Source organism: Cryptomeria japonica, chromosome 6, assembly GCF_030272615.1.
Source record: "Cryptomeria japonica chromosome 6, Sugi_1.0, whole genome shotgun sequence".
NCBI classification, from domain to species: domain Eukaryota; kingdom Viridiplantae; phylum Streptophyta; class Pinopsida; order Cupressales; family Cupressaceae; genus Cryptomeria; species Cryptomeria japonica.
In genome coordinates, this window is record NC_081410.1 from 22,626,148 (window position 1) to 22,643,546 (window position 17,399).

Genomic DNA, 17,399 nt, shown 5'->3' on the forward strand with positions numbered 1-17,399 from the left:
AGAAACCTTGAAACATGTTTTTTGGGATTGTTCTGTGTCCAAGAAATGGAAAGTCATTTGTGCTAAGTTTTTTGCTATATTTAGTCATATGCTGGGCTAGAAAATGACCTTATTGGGTAATGAGTTGCTTAATAATGTTATTGCTGATTCTATGAGGCATGTTATCTTGTTCAATATTTGGAAGAGTAGATGTGCTGCCATGTTCTCTGATCACATTTTGCATTAAAAAATTGAAATGCTGAAGTTTTACTTTGACATTGTGCTATAGTTTATGTTTCTTTGTTCTCAGCTGAAAGATGACAAGTACCACAACCAGTTGGAGTGATCAAGTATCAGTTTGTGTAGCTACATGATAGGGATGTTCGATGTACCAAGCAACTTCAAATGTTATTTAAGTTTAGAATGTAATGTCATGGTGTAATAGTGTCCCTTGGTCTTCTAAGACTTCATCAACTTTGTTTTGGGCTGGTATGTAAGTCAGTTTGAGTAGATGATAAATATGTTTGTTGTGCCAAGCAACTTCAGATGTTATTTATTGTAATGTCATAGCGTGATAATTTCCCTTGGTCTTGTAAGACTCCATTAGCCTTATTTTGGGCTGATATATATGTGATACTTTGTTGATTATAGTTTTTTTTATGTTGTTTTTGTTGAATCTAGTTACCGTTCTTTTCTTTTTTGCAGCTCCTTTTGTGGACTACTATTCTTTTTGTAATTTTTATTTCAGCTTTCTTCAATATTTTTTTTTCAAGACAATAGAAGATTGAACAACCAATTCAATAGCTATACCATATCAAAGAGGATGCAAAGTACAATAATGCACCAATGTGTAATCAACATGTCAACCCAATATATATTCTATATGAAAAGGGGATTGCATTTGTAGGAAGTGCAACTCAAGGAAGAGAAAACTTACTACCCATGTGGATGATGATAAATTTTCAATGATGATGCTTAACCATTCTTATTAAATGACATAACAAAGCATTAAATAATGCAACACTCTAAGTATAATGCTACCTAAGTAAGCTTAACCCATGGCGTGAAGTAGGTATATCCTAAGTGTATCAGAGAATACGTGCACCAACAAATTGATTACAAAGATTCACAAATATAGAATATAAGATTTGAGACATAAAACACTATGACACTAATTAAACTAAATTACAAATGCTTCCATCCCAAATTTCACAACCTAAAAAACTAACAAAACTCTACATAAGAAACTAGCTTATCTTTACATTCTATATTAAATTTAAACCTAATTATATTTATATTAATCAATTCAAAAATCATACTAACAAAATTATGTAAAAATAACAAAATATTTAACTCTTTAAATCAACTATTAAAATTTGATTACTAATCATAACTATTCCAAAAGACTCTAAAATCAAAATAATGTATTTTTTAAATCCCTATAATAACATATACATGACTTTTCGCAAGTCCCCTCTATCCTATTTGCTCACATTAAAAAATTGCACTCAATGGTCAAATAAATAAATAAATATGAATCTAATGTTTGAAAAAATAAAATCAAAACAATTTTTTCAGAATCTGATGCCCTTCTATTTTTAATGAAATAGTATATTTTAAAATTTATTAAGATAGAAGTGCAACTTTTATTTTAAAAATAAAAAAAATATATAATTGCATGAGGTAATGCCATTTGGCCAAAAAAAAATACAAACAAGTAAAGACGAGCGTTAGTTGATAAGCGACAATTTCTTATCTCGAAAGGGAATAAAATATAATTTAACTTGTATTACTTAGTTTTCTAGAAATAAATTAATGGGAGAAAATAAATTAAGCTTGGCATAATTCTTGTCCGTGACAACCCATGTGACGACGCAACAAGCCACAACTACCTACTGACAATCACTTTGGACCAACTAAGCCCCAGGATATATACACTGTAAATATACACCTAAAACCCCTGCCATACAGTTAGTGACATATATACATATTTATAATTTGATTGGTTGCATGTTATTAGTAGATATAATTGGAGTTCTTTAAACTATATTTCAGATCATTTATAATTTTTTATGAGAATGGAGACAAAGAAAGATTTTAATTTGGATTCAATTATTTGATTGAAGTTGAGAAAAATTAGGACATCTTCATTTTCATCTTGATGGTCAATCACAAAGTGTTATCAAAACATTTTTAATTTGGATTCAATCATTTGAATTAAGTTGAGGAAAAATTAGGACATCCTCATTTTCATCTTGATGATCCACACAAAGTGTTATCCAAAACATTGAAGATGAGTACATATTTTGTAATAAAGGTAAGGTCCCATGAATAATTAAAAAAAAGCTACAAAAAGAAGCAACCCCTACATTTGACTACCGCATATTTCAGTTGGGGTGATCTTTAAAATATTCCTAAAAAATCTCAGCAAAACCCACTAAAAAATCTCCAGGAGACCTTACCCTAAAGAATGGTAGGAACGAAATGACACTTCATCATAGAATGCACAACTTATAAGGATATACCTATTGAGTACAAATGGGTTGACAACATGCACCATTTATTTAAGGAAGAAAAAATTAATTAGACACCCTAACTTTCTTGTCAATATTAATAATTTTTCATGAAGATAAATCGAGAATGTTTTTCTTATAGAATGTAAATGACTATTGTTTTTGTAAATGACATTAAAATCTTTCATTCATTCATTCAACGTTTACCTATAAATAAGATATATATTCAATACATATCTATAATATTTAACTTTTACCTATAGATAAATATTCAACAATCACCTATAAATTAGATGTATATTCAACAATTACCTATAAATTAGATAATTATATATTTAATGCGTAAGTTATAGTATATTAGTTAGTGAATATATATGAAATCATTAGTTTATGCATTCAGCATGTTAGTAAAACATGATGTTACTGAAAATAAATGGAAATCATTAGTTTATGTGATCAGTTTATAAAAATCATGCGTTGCTACATTCAATGTGCATGTAAATTGGTGTAGGTTAAAAATTCAATGTCTGTGTGGAAAAAAAATATTGTGGTGTACCTTAGTGAATGCATGCGCTAAAAATCTGTGGCAAAGATAGGGTGGACGGAATCTTCTATAGAGTGTAGGCACCCACAACTATAAATTTTGAATTACTGAACTGCCAATCGAGATTTAAGCATGGTACATCTGGAAGGGAAAGGAAACTGCACTGCACCGTTCATCGTGCGTAACGTTGTCTGTTAAGACACACATACACCTGTGATTCAGACCGCGAAAATGTGGCCTCGTCGGCGATTTTATTCTGCATTGGGTTTAGATCGGTTTTCGGCGATTAGCTATAATTAGCACGCAGATTCTTTTGTTCTAGAATATAATTTAAATGGCGCTGAAGGTCGGCAGAAGCCGGAATGGGGAGGGGAAAGAGGGCATGGGATTTTTTATCAGGAACGGGAATCGAACTCTGTACCTGGTTTTGGCTGTTGGGATTTTCTGCAGCATCGGAGTAAGGGCGAATCAAGATGAATTGGTGGCAAAGAATTCATCCAGCGTTCCTGGCTCAAAGGAGGACAGCTTTGCAGATATTATTGACAGGGCACTTGAAATTGAGTTTGCAGACAAGGATCAGCCAGATGGTGAGTGCTGGTTTTTTGTCTAGTGATTGTCATTACTCGTGTACGTTAATATTAATTATTGCAAGTTGAAGTCAATCCTAGGGAAGAATAGAGCTGCAACAAGCTGGATTTAGTAGTGTGATTCCATTTTTCCTGTACCAAGAAATCATGCAAACAAAGAAGCGTGACAATTTGAGCTCCGCTGGTCAATCTTAAGAGATTTCAAGGAATGTTGCTCTAAGATCTACGATTTATGTTTTGTAAATTTCGATGTCTAGGTGGAGAAAGAAGAAATAGAATTGTTGGTTGCAGCAAAATATGTTTATCCATAGTCATCTCCTCCTTACATTAATTACAATTAGTGCAAGGTGAATGGTGCTTCGTTTTGCGTATACCCAAAACAACAGTGGTGAAGGATACAATCAAAACAGGTCGGGCATGCTAGATTGAGCAACTTTGTTTCTGTACCTTAAGTTCAAAGGGAAAATAGGAAACATCAAACTTGAGCTCTGTATGTCAAGACAATGGGAGTTTGAGAAATGTTGCTGTACGATCTCGGATCTGTGTTAGTTGGATTCCATAATTCAGTTGGAACTTTCCAATGGAAGTAACTGCTTAAGTGAATGTTGGCGTCTACCGACTTGTATTTTTGTGAGCTTGGTGCTCAAGTAGTGTTTATGTTTCGCCTTTAATCATATTTTCCTACAAAGTCAGCTGCGTTCTCTGTAGGAACACTTTCAACACTCCACTTTGGTTGGGGTTATCCTATTGCAATTAGGTGTGATACCCGGGGTTTTTGCGATAACCAGGCTCTGGCAACTGCAGCATAGAGCTGCAACAAGCTAGATTTGGTAGTTTGACCACCATTTTTCCTTACCAAGAAATTAAACGAACAAGGGAGCATTAAAATTTGAGGTGGTCAACCCTGCGGGATTTTAAGGAATGTTGTTCGAAGATCTAAGATTTATGTTTATAAATTTCAAAATCTAGGTAGAGGAAGAAGAAATAGGATTGTTGGTTGCAGAAACATATGTTTATCTGTAGTCATTGCTTCCCATCAGTAATCACAATTAGTGCAAGCTGAAGTTTATACCTTATTGAGGCAACTTTTGCATGTACCCAAAACAATAATGCTGAAGGATATAACCAAAACATGCTGCGCATGGGAGATTGAGCCAGTTTTTCTCTGTACCTTAAGTCCAAATTTAAAGTAGGAAACATTGAACTCGATATCTGTAGGTCAAGACAAGGGAGGTTTGAGAAATGTAGCTGTAAGATCTAGGATCTCTGTCAGTGGAATCCCATACTTTCCAGTGGAAGTAGTTGCTTAAGTGAAGTGTTCGCCTCTTCTAACTTGTTTTTTTTGTGAGATTCGTGCTCAAGGAGTGTGTGTGTTTATTGTTTAACCTTGAATTGTGTTTTCTTACAATGTAAATGTGTTCTCTGCGGGAGTACTTTTAGCACTCCAGTTTGGCTGGGGCTAATCTTTTTCTAGTTATTTGTAATACCTGCGTCACCCCTACCTCTGGCGACTGCAGCATATCCCGTTGGAGTCTCTTCATGGTCAAGGATTTTATCTGACTTTATAGGGATCTACATAGCCTTCTTTCTCAGCTCCTATTGCTTCTCTGTCAAGCCTTAACTATTTTGCAGTGATAAGGAACCTTTTCAATCATTTCAGGCACTTGCCATGGAAGAAGGCTAACACACAACATTGATTTTCTCATTTATCTGGGAGAATTTTATATCTCTAAGTCTCTACTGATTGTTTATTGGTAGTTTCATTTACTAGAGAGGATATATCTGTTATGATGGAATGATTATTTTTGGTTTTTTCCTATTCAGACTATTTAATGGAAGATTAAGATTTTTTCTAGCAGATTTGGCACAATGTCTGCCCAGCACCTCAATTTATATTTTTCTAATCATTCTAGGGAAATTTACATGCAAAAGAACACACTTAATATTGGATTCATGCAAACATTATATGCAAATCTTGATTTCATAATAATTATTCAAAATGTCTTACACAATTTCTGAATATACTGGACTGATGCTGGTCACTTCTGTTGTCTTAATTTTTGGCAGGACCTGATGTTAGCAACTTTAACAACAGTGTGGCTGATCAACAGGTCAATTTGTCTCACCTCTAGAATTCTTAAATTTTTTTGCATTGTCTGCTTTAATGTTATTCCTGCGATAATATATAGATTTAGCCATTTAATATGTGCTCCACTAGAATGCACCTAAAATCTGAAGAAATGGTATCAGAGCATGTTGTTATATATATTTGTGTCCCATATACTGTGGGAAATACGATTTTGAGATGTGTGACATTTAATATTAGCTTCCTTGTCATTTCAAATCACCTTAGTTGTTAGATAAACAAGGAACAGGAGATCCTTTTCAACTGTGTCCTTAAGAAGAATAGGATCTAGATTGTGGAGGAGTTTAGTCAAGTTCTTCAGAAAATTGTGCACACAGCACTTATGGCTTCAATAAGAAAATCTTTTGGAGACCCATCATCTTATTAGATATACTGGGTATAAGAGTCCTACATAGAGGAGGCATAGGTTTGAGTCCAAAGTGGGGTAGGGTATGTACACCTATTTGAACCATATATAGGGTAGATGGTAAATTGATTCTTTGACAAGCTTTCAACAAGGGGTTTCTCATACACCACCAAATTGTTGTCTCAATGTGACCTAAAAAACTACCTTTACCTCTATAAGGTATTGGGCATTGAAAACTGTTATTTGCTACAAGTAGATGTAATTAATTTGTGTTGATGAATTGTCCATTGGAATCTCCAAGGCAATTACATATCAACAAAACCATCATATCCTCCTTGAAAGATCTTTTTGGATATGAACGTGCTAAAGAAAAATGGCAAGTGATGCAAATTCCACAAAAGCAAGTGCCAATTGGAAAAAATGTTGCACTAGGCAAGCATTGTTGGTTGAGGCATAGACTTTAGCAGTAGGTCTAACATGGACACCATTGGCCAACTATGTTGGATAATGGGAAGTAAATCATATATACTAATCTCAGTCTCACTATTGCCATGACATAAGATGCCCCCTAGGAGCTCAAGAGGAAGGGCCCTCTTCCACTCTGCATTTTATTGCCAACAGAGGTAGTCAGAATCATTTAATTTTTTCAAACATTATCAAGAGGTTGAATTTGCCAACAACACCTTATCCTATCTATGCACATTATGTTGGTTGAATCAAGGCAAGGACATATGTCTTAGTTAGCAATGCTACCTCTTGCAAACGTTTAAGTCCTTCCAAGATGTAGAACCATGCAGTGTGGCACTCTAAGAGGTTGGAGATGTCTTGTTTGGGAAACTCTACATGTGGAAGCCCCATAGTGACTGCAAGTCAAGGTTTTGGAGTGTTATCATTGCTGTTTGATATTGATGCCATAGAATACCAGAGACAGCTACTGAGACTGAGATTTCTTTGATCCTACCGGTGCTGAAAAGTGATTGGTCATACTGGAAAGTTCTCTTCTTGCGGCTAAGCCTGAAGAGGACAATAAATTGTCACTGCTAATACTCTTGCAAACATTTAGACAGTGCAGCTAAAACCAATGGATTAGATGATGAAAGACAACATCAACATCGTTAAGACATCCATGAGGGTGTTGCTTCACTATTGGGTAATGCACTTGTATCAATGCCGTGTTTTGAAGAATGTTAACAGTTAAGATCAAGCGTAGAGAAACTGATTGAAAAGGGCTGTGTATGCCTATGCGTGTCCCTTTTGGGACCTTGATTGTGCTAACCTGATAAAAAGACAAGGGGGTGGAAACTCTATATTGCTTACAAAGCATTGAACAAATTTTTAATGAGTAACAAGTGCTTGATCCTAGATTGACAATATGTTTTTTTAATTGGTAAAAATGAGGATTCTAACGGGACTCTTACAGACTCCAAAGCTGACCAAATTAATCTGAAAAATAAAACGGAAAACAAGAACTAAGTTCTAACCAAAGGGCTATATGTCCATGCACTAGTTTGAAATATCTGATGATCATTTCAATTCCATGTCTAAGCTGGAAAATACTTACAAGCTAAAACCTTGACTGAACTTGGGAATCCATGGCAGCTATTAGTAACTAACCCACTTTTCTTATGGGGTCTTAGTTTTGTATGATTTGTGGCTTTCTTCCTTGAATACAACTTCTTGTTTGTGACTGTTATCCATTCATTTGGACAAACCAAAACTAAGGTTTCCTTACTAGGATCTACCATTATGATCACTTGACCATACAAATAAAAAGAATCCTTATCTCAAATATAGATAGGTGGCCCACCACCCATGGATTTTGAGCAAGAGGCCCATCATCCAAGAAGATTGAGACCAAGGGGTCCCAAGGCCCAGCTTTGAAGAAGAAACATACTTATTAGGAGATGAAGAGAATTTTGAGGGAGAGGCCTTTGCAAGTGGGATTTAAAACTGCCGAAGGAGTTATAGAATCAACTAATATATCTTGATGAGATTCAACTCCTTTCCACCAAGAACCTTGCTTGGCCTTCATATTCTTTTGCCTTGGTCAAGTTGTTGCCATATGACCTTTGACAAAGCAATATTTGTATATGAAAACCACATGCTCATAGTCTAGTTATTTCTTCCAATTTTGATCTCTAACCTTGAGCCAAATCTATTTCCAAGGAATTTCCAATTGCAATTAGGCTAGGGATTAACCAAAATTGTAGAGGAAGATTAGGCAACCTTACCCACACCAAAACCACTAAAAAGGATTCTTTGGTGGGATCGAATTTTGGGCACCAGGGCTTCACGACAAGAACTACCTTCCCACTTAAAGAAGAAAATCACCTTCCACCATTGCTTTAGAACCAATGTCCAAGCTATGACACCCCTTTAGGCTCCAATTGGAAAATGTGCATTTGCTTTTGCATGCGTGCAGGTTCAATCATTTGTAGTGATAGTCAAACATCTTATAGATTGATAATATCTTGTATCAACTTTGAGGTGCAAAATGCTTCTCCAACATTGATCTTGAGGCAGGGTATTGAATTGCCAATTTTGCAAGCAAATGAGTGGAACTTAGCATATAAGGGGAAGAAAGGATTATTTTAGTGGTTAATTATTTCATTGGGTCAACCAACACACCTAAGCATTCATGAGAATGGTGATCAATGTTTCCTAATCCTTTACATGGTTCTTTGTGATTGTCTATTGGCTGACATACTCATTTGCAAGAGAACATGAATGGAGCAAAACATGCATGCTTGGCAAGTTCTCAACACTTAATCTTGAAAAAAGCTATATGTTAATTGGGGAAAATGTGTGGATTATGTTGTCATTGGAGTGGAATGCATGCGGATCTAGAGAAGATTCAAGTAATTGGAGATTGGCTTGCCCTAGGGACCTTCAGGAATGTTTATGAATGTTTGAATATTCTTGGTTGTCGACAATTTCTATTAGAGACTTGTGTTGAGCCTCTCCCACACTGCATGGCCCTTGAATTAAGCAAGTAAAAGAGGAGCCAAATCAAAGTTTGTTTGGACTAGGGCACAACAAAAGGTTCTTGAAGAGATAGAGTGTGGACTCTACTTAGCTATGGTCCTACTAGATATGCAACAACTGTTTGAGTTAGAGAGTGATCTTTTTAGAGTATGAAATCAACCTTGCTTTCAGGCAACATGGGCAGCCAATTGTGTATAAAAATGAGACATTCATCAACATGGTATGAAAGTGCTTGACATATGATTTGGTGTTCTATTCCATTGATCACCTTGTTGGTAATGGAAGCCTCATGTCTTGGGCAAGGACGCAGACATCTTATGTAGTCATGGTATAGTTGAGAGCTAGTTGCAGAATGTTAACCTTCAAATTTGGTCCACTTACCTACAACAATTCTATTTGAGCTAAACATATGAGGAGAAAATTTAGAGAAAGCCTGAAAAAATGCCAAAGTCATAGCTTGTATCATTTTATGGCTAAACAATGAGGTTCGGGTCATTCCAGAGGTCAGAAGATGCCTACATGGCATCATTTGAGGCCATGCTTTTTGACTCTAGATGGTATTAGAATCCTGACTTAAAAAACAATGGCTGAGAACAGAGTCCAGGGCTAAAAGCTGTGAACGGCTGGAGGAATTGCCAAATTCCAGGAGAGCATGATTAAACTATGAGTACCCATCTGCACTGGCAGATCAGCCATGTGTGTTCTAACTCTGATGAGTGGCCATAATGGCTAATAAGAGCCAAAGGAATTTTGTGGACCTGACAAGTTGGCAGTCATGGACTCTTTCTGACAGGTGCTACCTGAGATTCTCAGTGACCATTGGAAGACAAAAAACTTCATGTTCCAGTGGTGCCTCTTTTACTTCTATGTAGACACCCATATGCAGATCTACTGCTGGATGCTGTAAAACTTAGAACAATAGCTTCACTTCTCTTCTCATAGATTACTGTGCATATCTCGCATATTTATAAAGTTGCTGACTTTGTTATTTTTGCAAATATTGTTCTTTCCTTGTGTGTGAATACACTGTTTTGGAGATTATCTGCTTTATGATGTTATTACTGTTGACGTGCTGCACACTGAACTGCTCCTAAAATCTGGATCAATAAATCAAGGAAGTTTAAAGGCTAACACATTATTGAATTATGTCATCATTATTTATTGATGATGCCGTCACAATAATAAATTTTTCATGTCATAGTGGATGACCTATTGACTCCATTCAACTAGTTAGCCATTGCTGAAAGTAAATATTAGAAATAATAATGCAATTTTTTAAACAAGAACAATTGAAATACTTTTCTAGGGGTTCAATACAATTTTTTATAGTCCCTTTATAAAGGGGACATCAAGGAACCAAAAAGATTCTCAAGGTTATGTGCCAACAATTCCTATTCACATGAACAATTGATGTTAAGATTTCAGAAGTGTGATTTGACAGTTTAAAACTTTAGCAGCTCACATCAGTAAGATAATTCTAGTGTCATAAAGAGGTATAGAGACTGGTTCTGATGGTATTTAATGCTCTTAGGTCTATGGAAAAATAAATCTTAGTTTCTGCCTTATAGTTTATCTGCTTTTCTTGGTGAAAATATTGTTAGAATCTGCTGCATTTCTCTCTCTCTCTCTCTCTCTCTCTCTCTCTCTCTCTCTCTCTCTATTTAATTAAGTCTGTTACATTCTCTATTGAGAAACGGGTGTTTGGTCAACCTTTAGGAACTTACTGATCACACCTTTAGTTCAAAGGATTTCAGATTCAATTTATGCTCCTTATCAGGAAGAGCCCTGTGGCTAGCCTTCAGGAAAGCAACTGTGATCAATCTGCAAGCACTGATTGACATACATCACTTACTGGGAATGATCTTTGGGTCGCATTACTCCCTGTCCTTGGGCCACATTACTCCCTGTCCTTGGGCCACATTACTCCCTGTATTAGGAAGGGCCCTTGAGTCATGTTCACTTTGTATTTGGGAGGGTAATCAGGTCAATTTACACCTCTTATTGGGTGGGAGATTGGGGTGCTGAGTTGGTTGAACAACCAAGTTACCAGTGGGAAAGACAAGGAATATCAAGGGATGCTTGGCTATGGACTGATTTGTCTATAGTTATCAACCATGCTAAGCTTCTTTATCATTCTTTCTCTCTTTTTACCCTTACTTATGAACATTACTGACCTTTTTCAATTTCTTTTTTTGATTGCTTTGTCTAAGTATCAAAAAGGAACATTTTTAAAGTTTTAATCCTTATTAATTCTGGTAGCTGATTGACATTTTGCTGGTTTGACAACTGAAATTGATCATTTTTAACAACCAAGCATCAACAAATTTTTGGTAATTAGTTGAAAGTTTCCATGCTCAGGTGAGTATTATAAGTTAATTATTCAATATGGAACTATGAATTTCAAAAGGTCAAGAATTCATGCATACTCTTCATTAAATCAGGTAATCAAATGTCAAACATACATGTATACTCTTAATTAAGCAATGTCTATACCATTTTGGAGCTGATTGATTAAGAATTACGAGCCTGCAATGACATAGTTAATTTTGTAATGGATGGTCGACCATACAGGATTAATCCTACTCTCCTGCAGCTTCCAAGTTCTTATCAAAATTTATGACCTCCCTTTCAATTCAAGAATGTGTATGCAATTCTAGCTCTTCATCCATAGGTCAAAAGGTCAAGCTTTTAGCAATTTGTTTCAATATCAATCAAAAGACAAGGTTTTGAATGATGCTTTAAGGGAAACACATTTAAAAAATGGAAGCCATGTTATATGTTATGTAACAGACATTCATTATTATAACAGTAATATAATAGTATAATTAATGGTCATGACTCATTATTGATCATTGCACACCTATTCACTCATATTTCAGGCATCTTTATAACTTCCCCAGTGAAGTTTTGATATATGAATCATTTTTATTAGTGCCAAATACAGAGTTAGACTAGACTAACAAAGTTTTAACTTATATTTCCTTAATCTTCTCATAATTACATGATTTCGTTAGGTTTCAATTTTACTTAAGATATATGTTAATGATAGTCTCAAATTTGTACAAGCAATTCAAAGTTGAGACTATCATTAACATATATCTTAAGTAAAATTGAAACCTAACGAAATCATGTAATTATGAGAAGATTAAGGAAATATAAGTTAAAACTTTGTTAGTCTAGTCTAACTCTGTATTTGGCACTAATAAAAATGATTCATATATAATTAATGGTCATGACTCATTATTGATCATTGCACACCTATTCACTCATATTTCAAGCATCTTTATAACTTCCCCAGTGAAGTTTTGATATATGAATCATTTTTATTAGTGCCAAATACAGAGTTAGACTAGACTAACAAAGTTTTAACTTATATTTCCTTAATCTTCTCATAATTAAATGATTTCGTTAGGTTTCAATTTTACTTAAGATATATGTTAATGATAGCCTCAACTTTGTACAAGCAATTCAAAGTTATGAAATGCACACACATGTTTGCATAGATACAAAGGTCTTATTGAACATTCTTGCATTGTTCTTTTGGCAATTCATTTTTAGATGTGGTGAATAGGACAATCACGGCTCCCTTTACTCAGTTACCTGTACTTGATCTGTTTGAACTTTGGAATAAATTGTGGTACAAAATTTTCCTAAAGTGATCATACTGCTGTGCTGATGCTATTCATTTATGTAGCTGTTGGTTTACCTAGAACGTGTATGCAATTGTAGCTCTTCCTCCTCAGGTCAAAAGGTCAAGCTTTTAGCAATTTGTTTTGACGTCAATCAAAATGCAAGATTTTGAATGATTCTTCAAGGGCAACACATTTCAAAAAGGGAAACCATGTTATGTAACAGACATTCATTAAAAAAACAATATTATAATATAGTATAATTAATGGTCATGATCAATCATTGCACACCTATTCACTCGTATATCAGGAGTCTTGCTACCTTCCCCAGTGAAGTATTGATTTATGAATTATTTTTTATTAGTTCCCTATACAGAGTTAAATTGACTAGACTAACTAAAGTTTCAATTTATATTTCTTTCATCTTCACATAATTACACGAATTGCTTAGCTTTAAATTTTATTATTTTACTTATGAAATTTATTAATGATAATCTCAACTTTGTACTTGCAAATCAAAACTATGGAAATCACACACATGTTAAAATAGATACAAAGTTCTTACTGAATGTTGATGCATTGTTCTTATGGCAGTTCATTTGTTGATGTGGTGATTGAATCAACCAAGTCTCCATTTACTGAGTTATCCGTACTTGATCTGTTTGAATGTTTTGGGAATAAATTTTAGTACATAATTTTACTGAAGTGATAATAATGCTCGGCTGATGCTATTTATTTATGTAACTGTTGGTGTTGGGAAAATGTATTATTAGTGTTCACATGTTTAATTTTGTGTAACAAATATTAATTTGAGAAACAACTTAATGTTATAGTAAATGTTTATTTGTATTATGAGTTGTTTTAAGTGATTTAACAACTTATATATTATAGGAGTTCGTTTATTTATTACCTCGTAATAATGGAGTTGTTATAGGAACCTTCCTATAATATAGGAAATATAACTCCTATATATGTATGTAATTTGTATTGAACAAATGAAGAAGAGAAGCACGAATTAGTTTTTGTGCAATATTTGCAGCTTCATTGGTCTCTGATCAGCTTTTCTTATATGGTATCAGAGCGACAAATTTTCTGAGCTTTTTATTTAGAATGCCCTTGATGTGGGAAAACTCATATTTTGTAGTGTGAGTTTGCTTCTATGGATTTGTGGGACATTTGATACTTATTATTCCCCTGCAAGCCATTCGTATCTCAGCACGAGACTATCACACTGGCCTTATTCAAAAACAGCTGAAGTTCTATGAAAGGTGCAAGACTCCAATAAAGTTGAGGGCATATAAGGTTGAGGATTGGCAGCAACGCTAACTCAAGTGCTCGTTGTGAGCCTTTTTGGGCCGGTGGCATTGATTAATATCAATTTGTAAGCCAATAATCCTTGATACTATGGCATGAGGATTGTTGGAGATGCGTGGGTTTTAGCTGGACATGTGGGCCAAATTTGGGATAGCACCAACATTTCATAGCTGAATGTTCTATGTAATGAAGATGACAGTGAGTACATTATCTTGAATTGACAAATGTTATGAATCATAAGTTTTGTTTGAACTGGCTGCTATTTGTCTTATGTTCACCATTTTGTTGTATAATCTGTCATCTCAATCAATGCTGAGCGCTGAGATCAAGGGAAAGAAACTACACTTTCAGATCTACATATGCATACCATGACAAATGCACAGCTGAATATTTGAAGCTGTCAAGAGATCCACATTGGCAGTGGTTTCCACTATCGCCTCTTGACCAGCAGCTATAGCCAGTATTTGTGTTCTCAGCAGATTGGTAGGATTGTGCCTCCTCACCAATTGGCCAAGTCACATTCTCGCAATTCATACCTTGGTGGAGACATTTTATAAAGGCATCATCTATTGTACCATACGATTTGGTATTTCTTCACCGGCACTGAAATTGCCTTGATCTGATTCATCACCTAGTCTTTTCTTTGATCTTGATGCATGTGTGTTTGTGGTGAAATATAAAGGAACAAGCAGATTTGGTAAATTCGATTGGCAGTGTAAGTAGCAACTTTTTGGGTCTGCTGACTCCGAGTCAAATGCTGATATTAGATAAAATAGAAGCCAAAGTTACGAGTGCTTTATCTGGAAATAGCTTTGATTGCTTTTGATATGATCGATGCATATTTAAACGGGCTCAGTTTTAGAGAAATTGGTGGCTTGTGTTTTCTCATCGTTTTACTGCTTCGGTGAGGCCATTAGACATCCATTTGGGAGATGGCAGAAGCGAGTTTTATCCTGTAAAACTTAATATTGACACCGATCTTGAATGGCGTCATTGTTGTCAGATTATTGCTTCTGTCATTGTTGATGACAAAGGAGTCAATACAATACAATTTGGATGTGCAAAGTGTTCTAGATTCAACATCTCAGCTTCATTCCAATCATTAGACTCGCAAGGAGTTGCCTAGAGAGGTCTGTGCATTCTCTATTGCTTTGTCTAGAGCATGTTGTTTTCTTGAAAAGTCTACACCTTAGATTTAGAGTCTAATTATAGTTTTTCAATTGAATTCAAATTATTATTAGGCCTTATAGATATATTTTGTTTTGTAGTCCAAAAATCAAATAAAATATTGTTTCAAAGTCAATCTGGATAGGGTATGTTTTTCAAGTCAAATCCAGTTATATTATTTCAAAATAGGGTCCACTTTTACAAGTCATTAGTGGCATTGTCATCTGTCAAAATTTAAAAATGTCAAAAATAATTATTGTAATTGAATGCATTCTCGCTTGTATGCGACATCCATTTTGTGGGGGGGTTTCTAAAATTGAACTTCAAAGTCATATTTTCTAAGTAGCAAATCAACTGGAGGTTGGAGGCACCGGAGGCTAGAGGACAATCAGAGTCCTCTCGTCAGTCACCAATGACGGGACTGCTTATCAGATTTGATGGCTTTTTTAATTTTCTAGTATGCAGCATATGATTTGTTTTTCAGTGTTCCTGGTTGTGTGAATAAGTGGAATTTGACATTGTGGGGGGGGGGGGGGGGAATATAACCAAGGTTCCATTCCCATTTGCGATATGAATGTTGATTCCTATATAACTTCCCTAGTGTAAAAGAGTGTAATGAACAAAAGCACTAATGTAATGCCTTTCATGGATCTTGAAAGGGTTTGTGGGAGGATCCAATAAACCACACGAGGTGGACAGTTGGTGGGTTCCTATTCATGTCTAGGTTTGTGGTAAGCTTGTGTGAAAACCATGAAAGGTTGATGGGAGGTGCCTTTTGTTTGAATCAAGATCATGAGCCTCAAGAGTTGGGCTTACTTTAGGTGGAGTGTGAGTTCTTACAATGTTCACACTAAGGGGGGGAATGTTGGGAAAATGTATTATTAGTGTTCACATGTTTAATTATGTGTAACAAATATTAATTTGAGAAACGACTTAATATTATAGTAAATGTTTGTTTGTATGATGAGTTGTTTTAACAACTCATATATTATAGGAGTTTGTTTATTTGTTACCCCGTAATAATGGAGTTGTTATAGGAACCTTCCTATAATATAGGAAATATAACTCCTATATATGTATGTAATTTGTATTGAACGAATGAAGAAGAAAAGCACGCATTTTTTAGTACAATATTTGTAGCTTCATTGGTCTTTGATCAGCTTTTCTTATAGTTGATTCACGTAGAGTGTGTATGCAATTTCAGCTCATCATCCCCAGATCAAAAGGTCAAGCTTTACAGGGTAACATATTAAAAAAGGGAAGCCATGCTATGTAACACACATACATCAATATAAGAGTAATATGATAGTATAATTAATGGTGATGATCAATTATTGCACACCTATTCATTCATATTAAGGGAGTCTTTCTAACTTCCCCAATGAAGTATTGATTTATGAATTATTTTTTATTAGTGCCCAATATAGTGTTAAATTGACTAGACTAACTTAAGTGTAAACTTATGTTTCCTTCATCCTCTCACAATTACATGAATTCTTTAGGGTTTTATTTTACTTACGATATTGTTAATGATAATCTCAACTTTGTGTTAGCAAGTAAAAGCTATGATAATCTTATTGAACATTTCTGCATTGCTCTTTTGGCTATTCATTTGTTGATGTGGTGAATAGAATCAATCAAGGCTCCTTTTGCTGAGGCATTCATATTTGATCAGTTTGAATGTGTTTGGAATAAATTGTAGCACAAAATCTGTATGAAGTGATTATAATGCTGGGCTGATGCTATTTTTTTATGTAGCTGTTAGTTCACCCAGCTTCTTTATTCATGTATTCCACATCTTGATTGCTTGCAATTCAGCTTAGGGTTGATTATAAGAAACATTAGATATTTAGAAGCTAGAAATTCCTGTTGAATCTTTTTCATTATTCCTTACTATAATTAGTATTTGTTGATTTGGTCTTTGGTCTTGGTCCAAATTAATGCGCTGTGCATGACCATAAACACTTGGAAAGTCCAGTTGGTGTGGGATTTGATCAGCAAGTCTATCTTTGGGAATAGAAGGTCAGCCTCTTATTTGTCTTAAGCTAAGCCCAAAGTAATGCAAGGAAAAGGGAAGGAGATTGTATAAAGAAAATAATGTTGGTAAATGTTCACACAAGACATATATGTCCTTAGAACTAGAGCAAAGCTTAACAACTCACAATACAATAATCAACAGAAGTGTACAC

General features: G+C 34.9%; 1 protein-coding gene across 2 annotated transcripts in view; it reads left to right on the forward strand.

Annotated features, from left to right (window-relative positions):
• Positions 1 to 2,958: 2,958 nt before the first annotated feature.
• Positions 2,959 to 17,399, forward strand: part of LOC131048087 (K(+) efflux antiporter 4) — an 88,180-nt gene continuing 73,739 nt past the window's right edge. The window contains exons 1-2 of one of the 2 annotated variants that reach the window (XM_059207102.1): positions 2,959 to 3,623; positions 5,691 to 5,734. In XM_059207102.1, coding sequence (XP_059063085.1) covers positions 3,371 to 3,623; positions 5,691 to 5,734 — 297 coding nt within the window. In that variant the 5' untranslated portion in view covers positions 2,959 to 3,370. The remainder of the gene's footprint in view (positions 3,624 to 5,690; positions 5,735 to 17,399) is intronic. The other variant, XM_057981945.2, reaches the window with a different exon arrangement.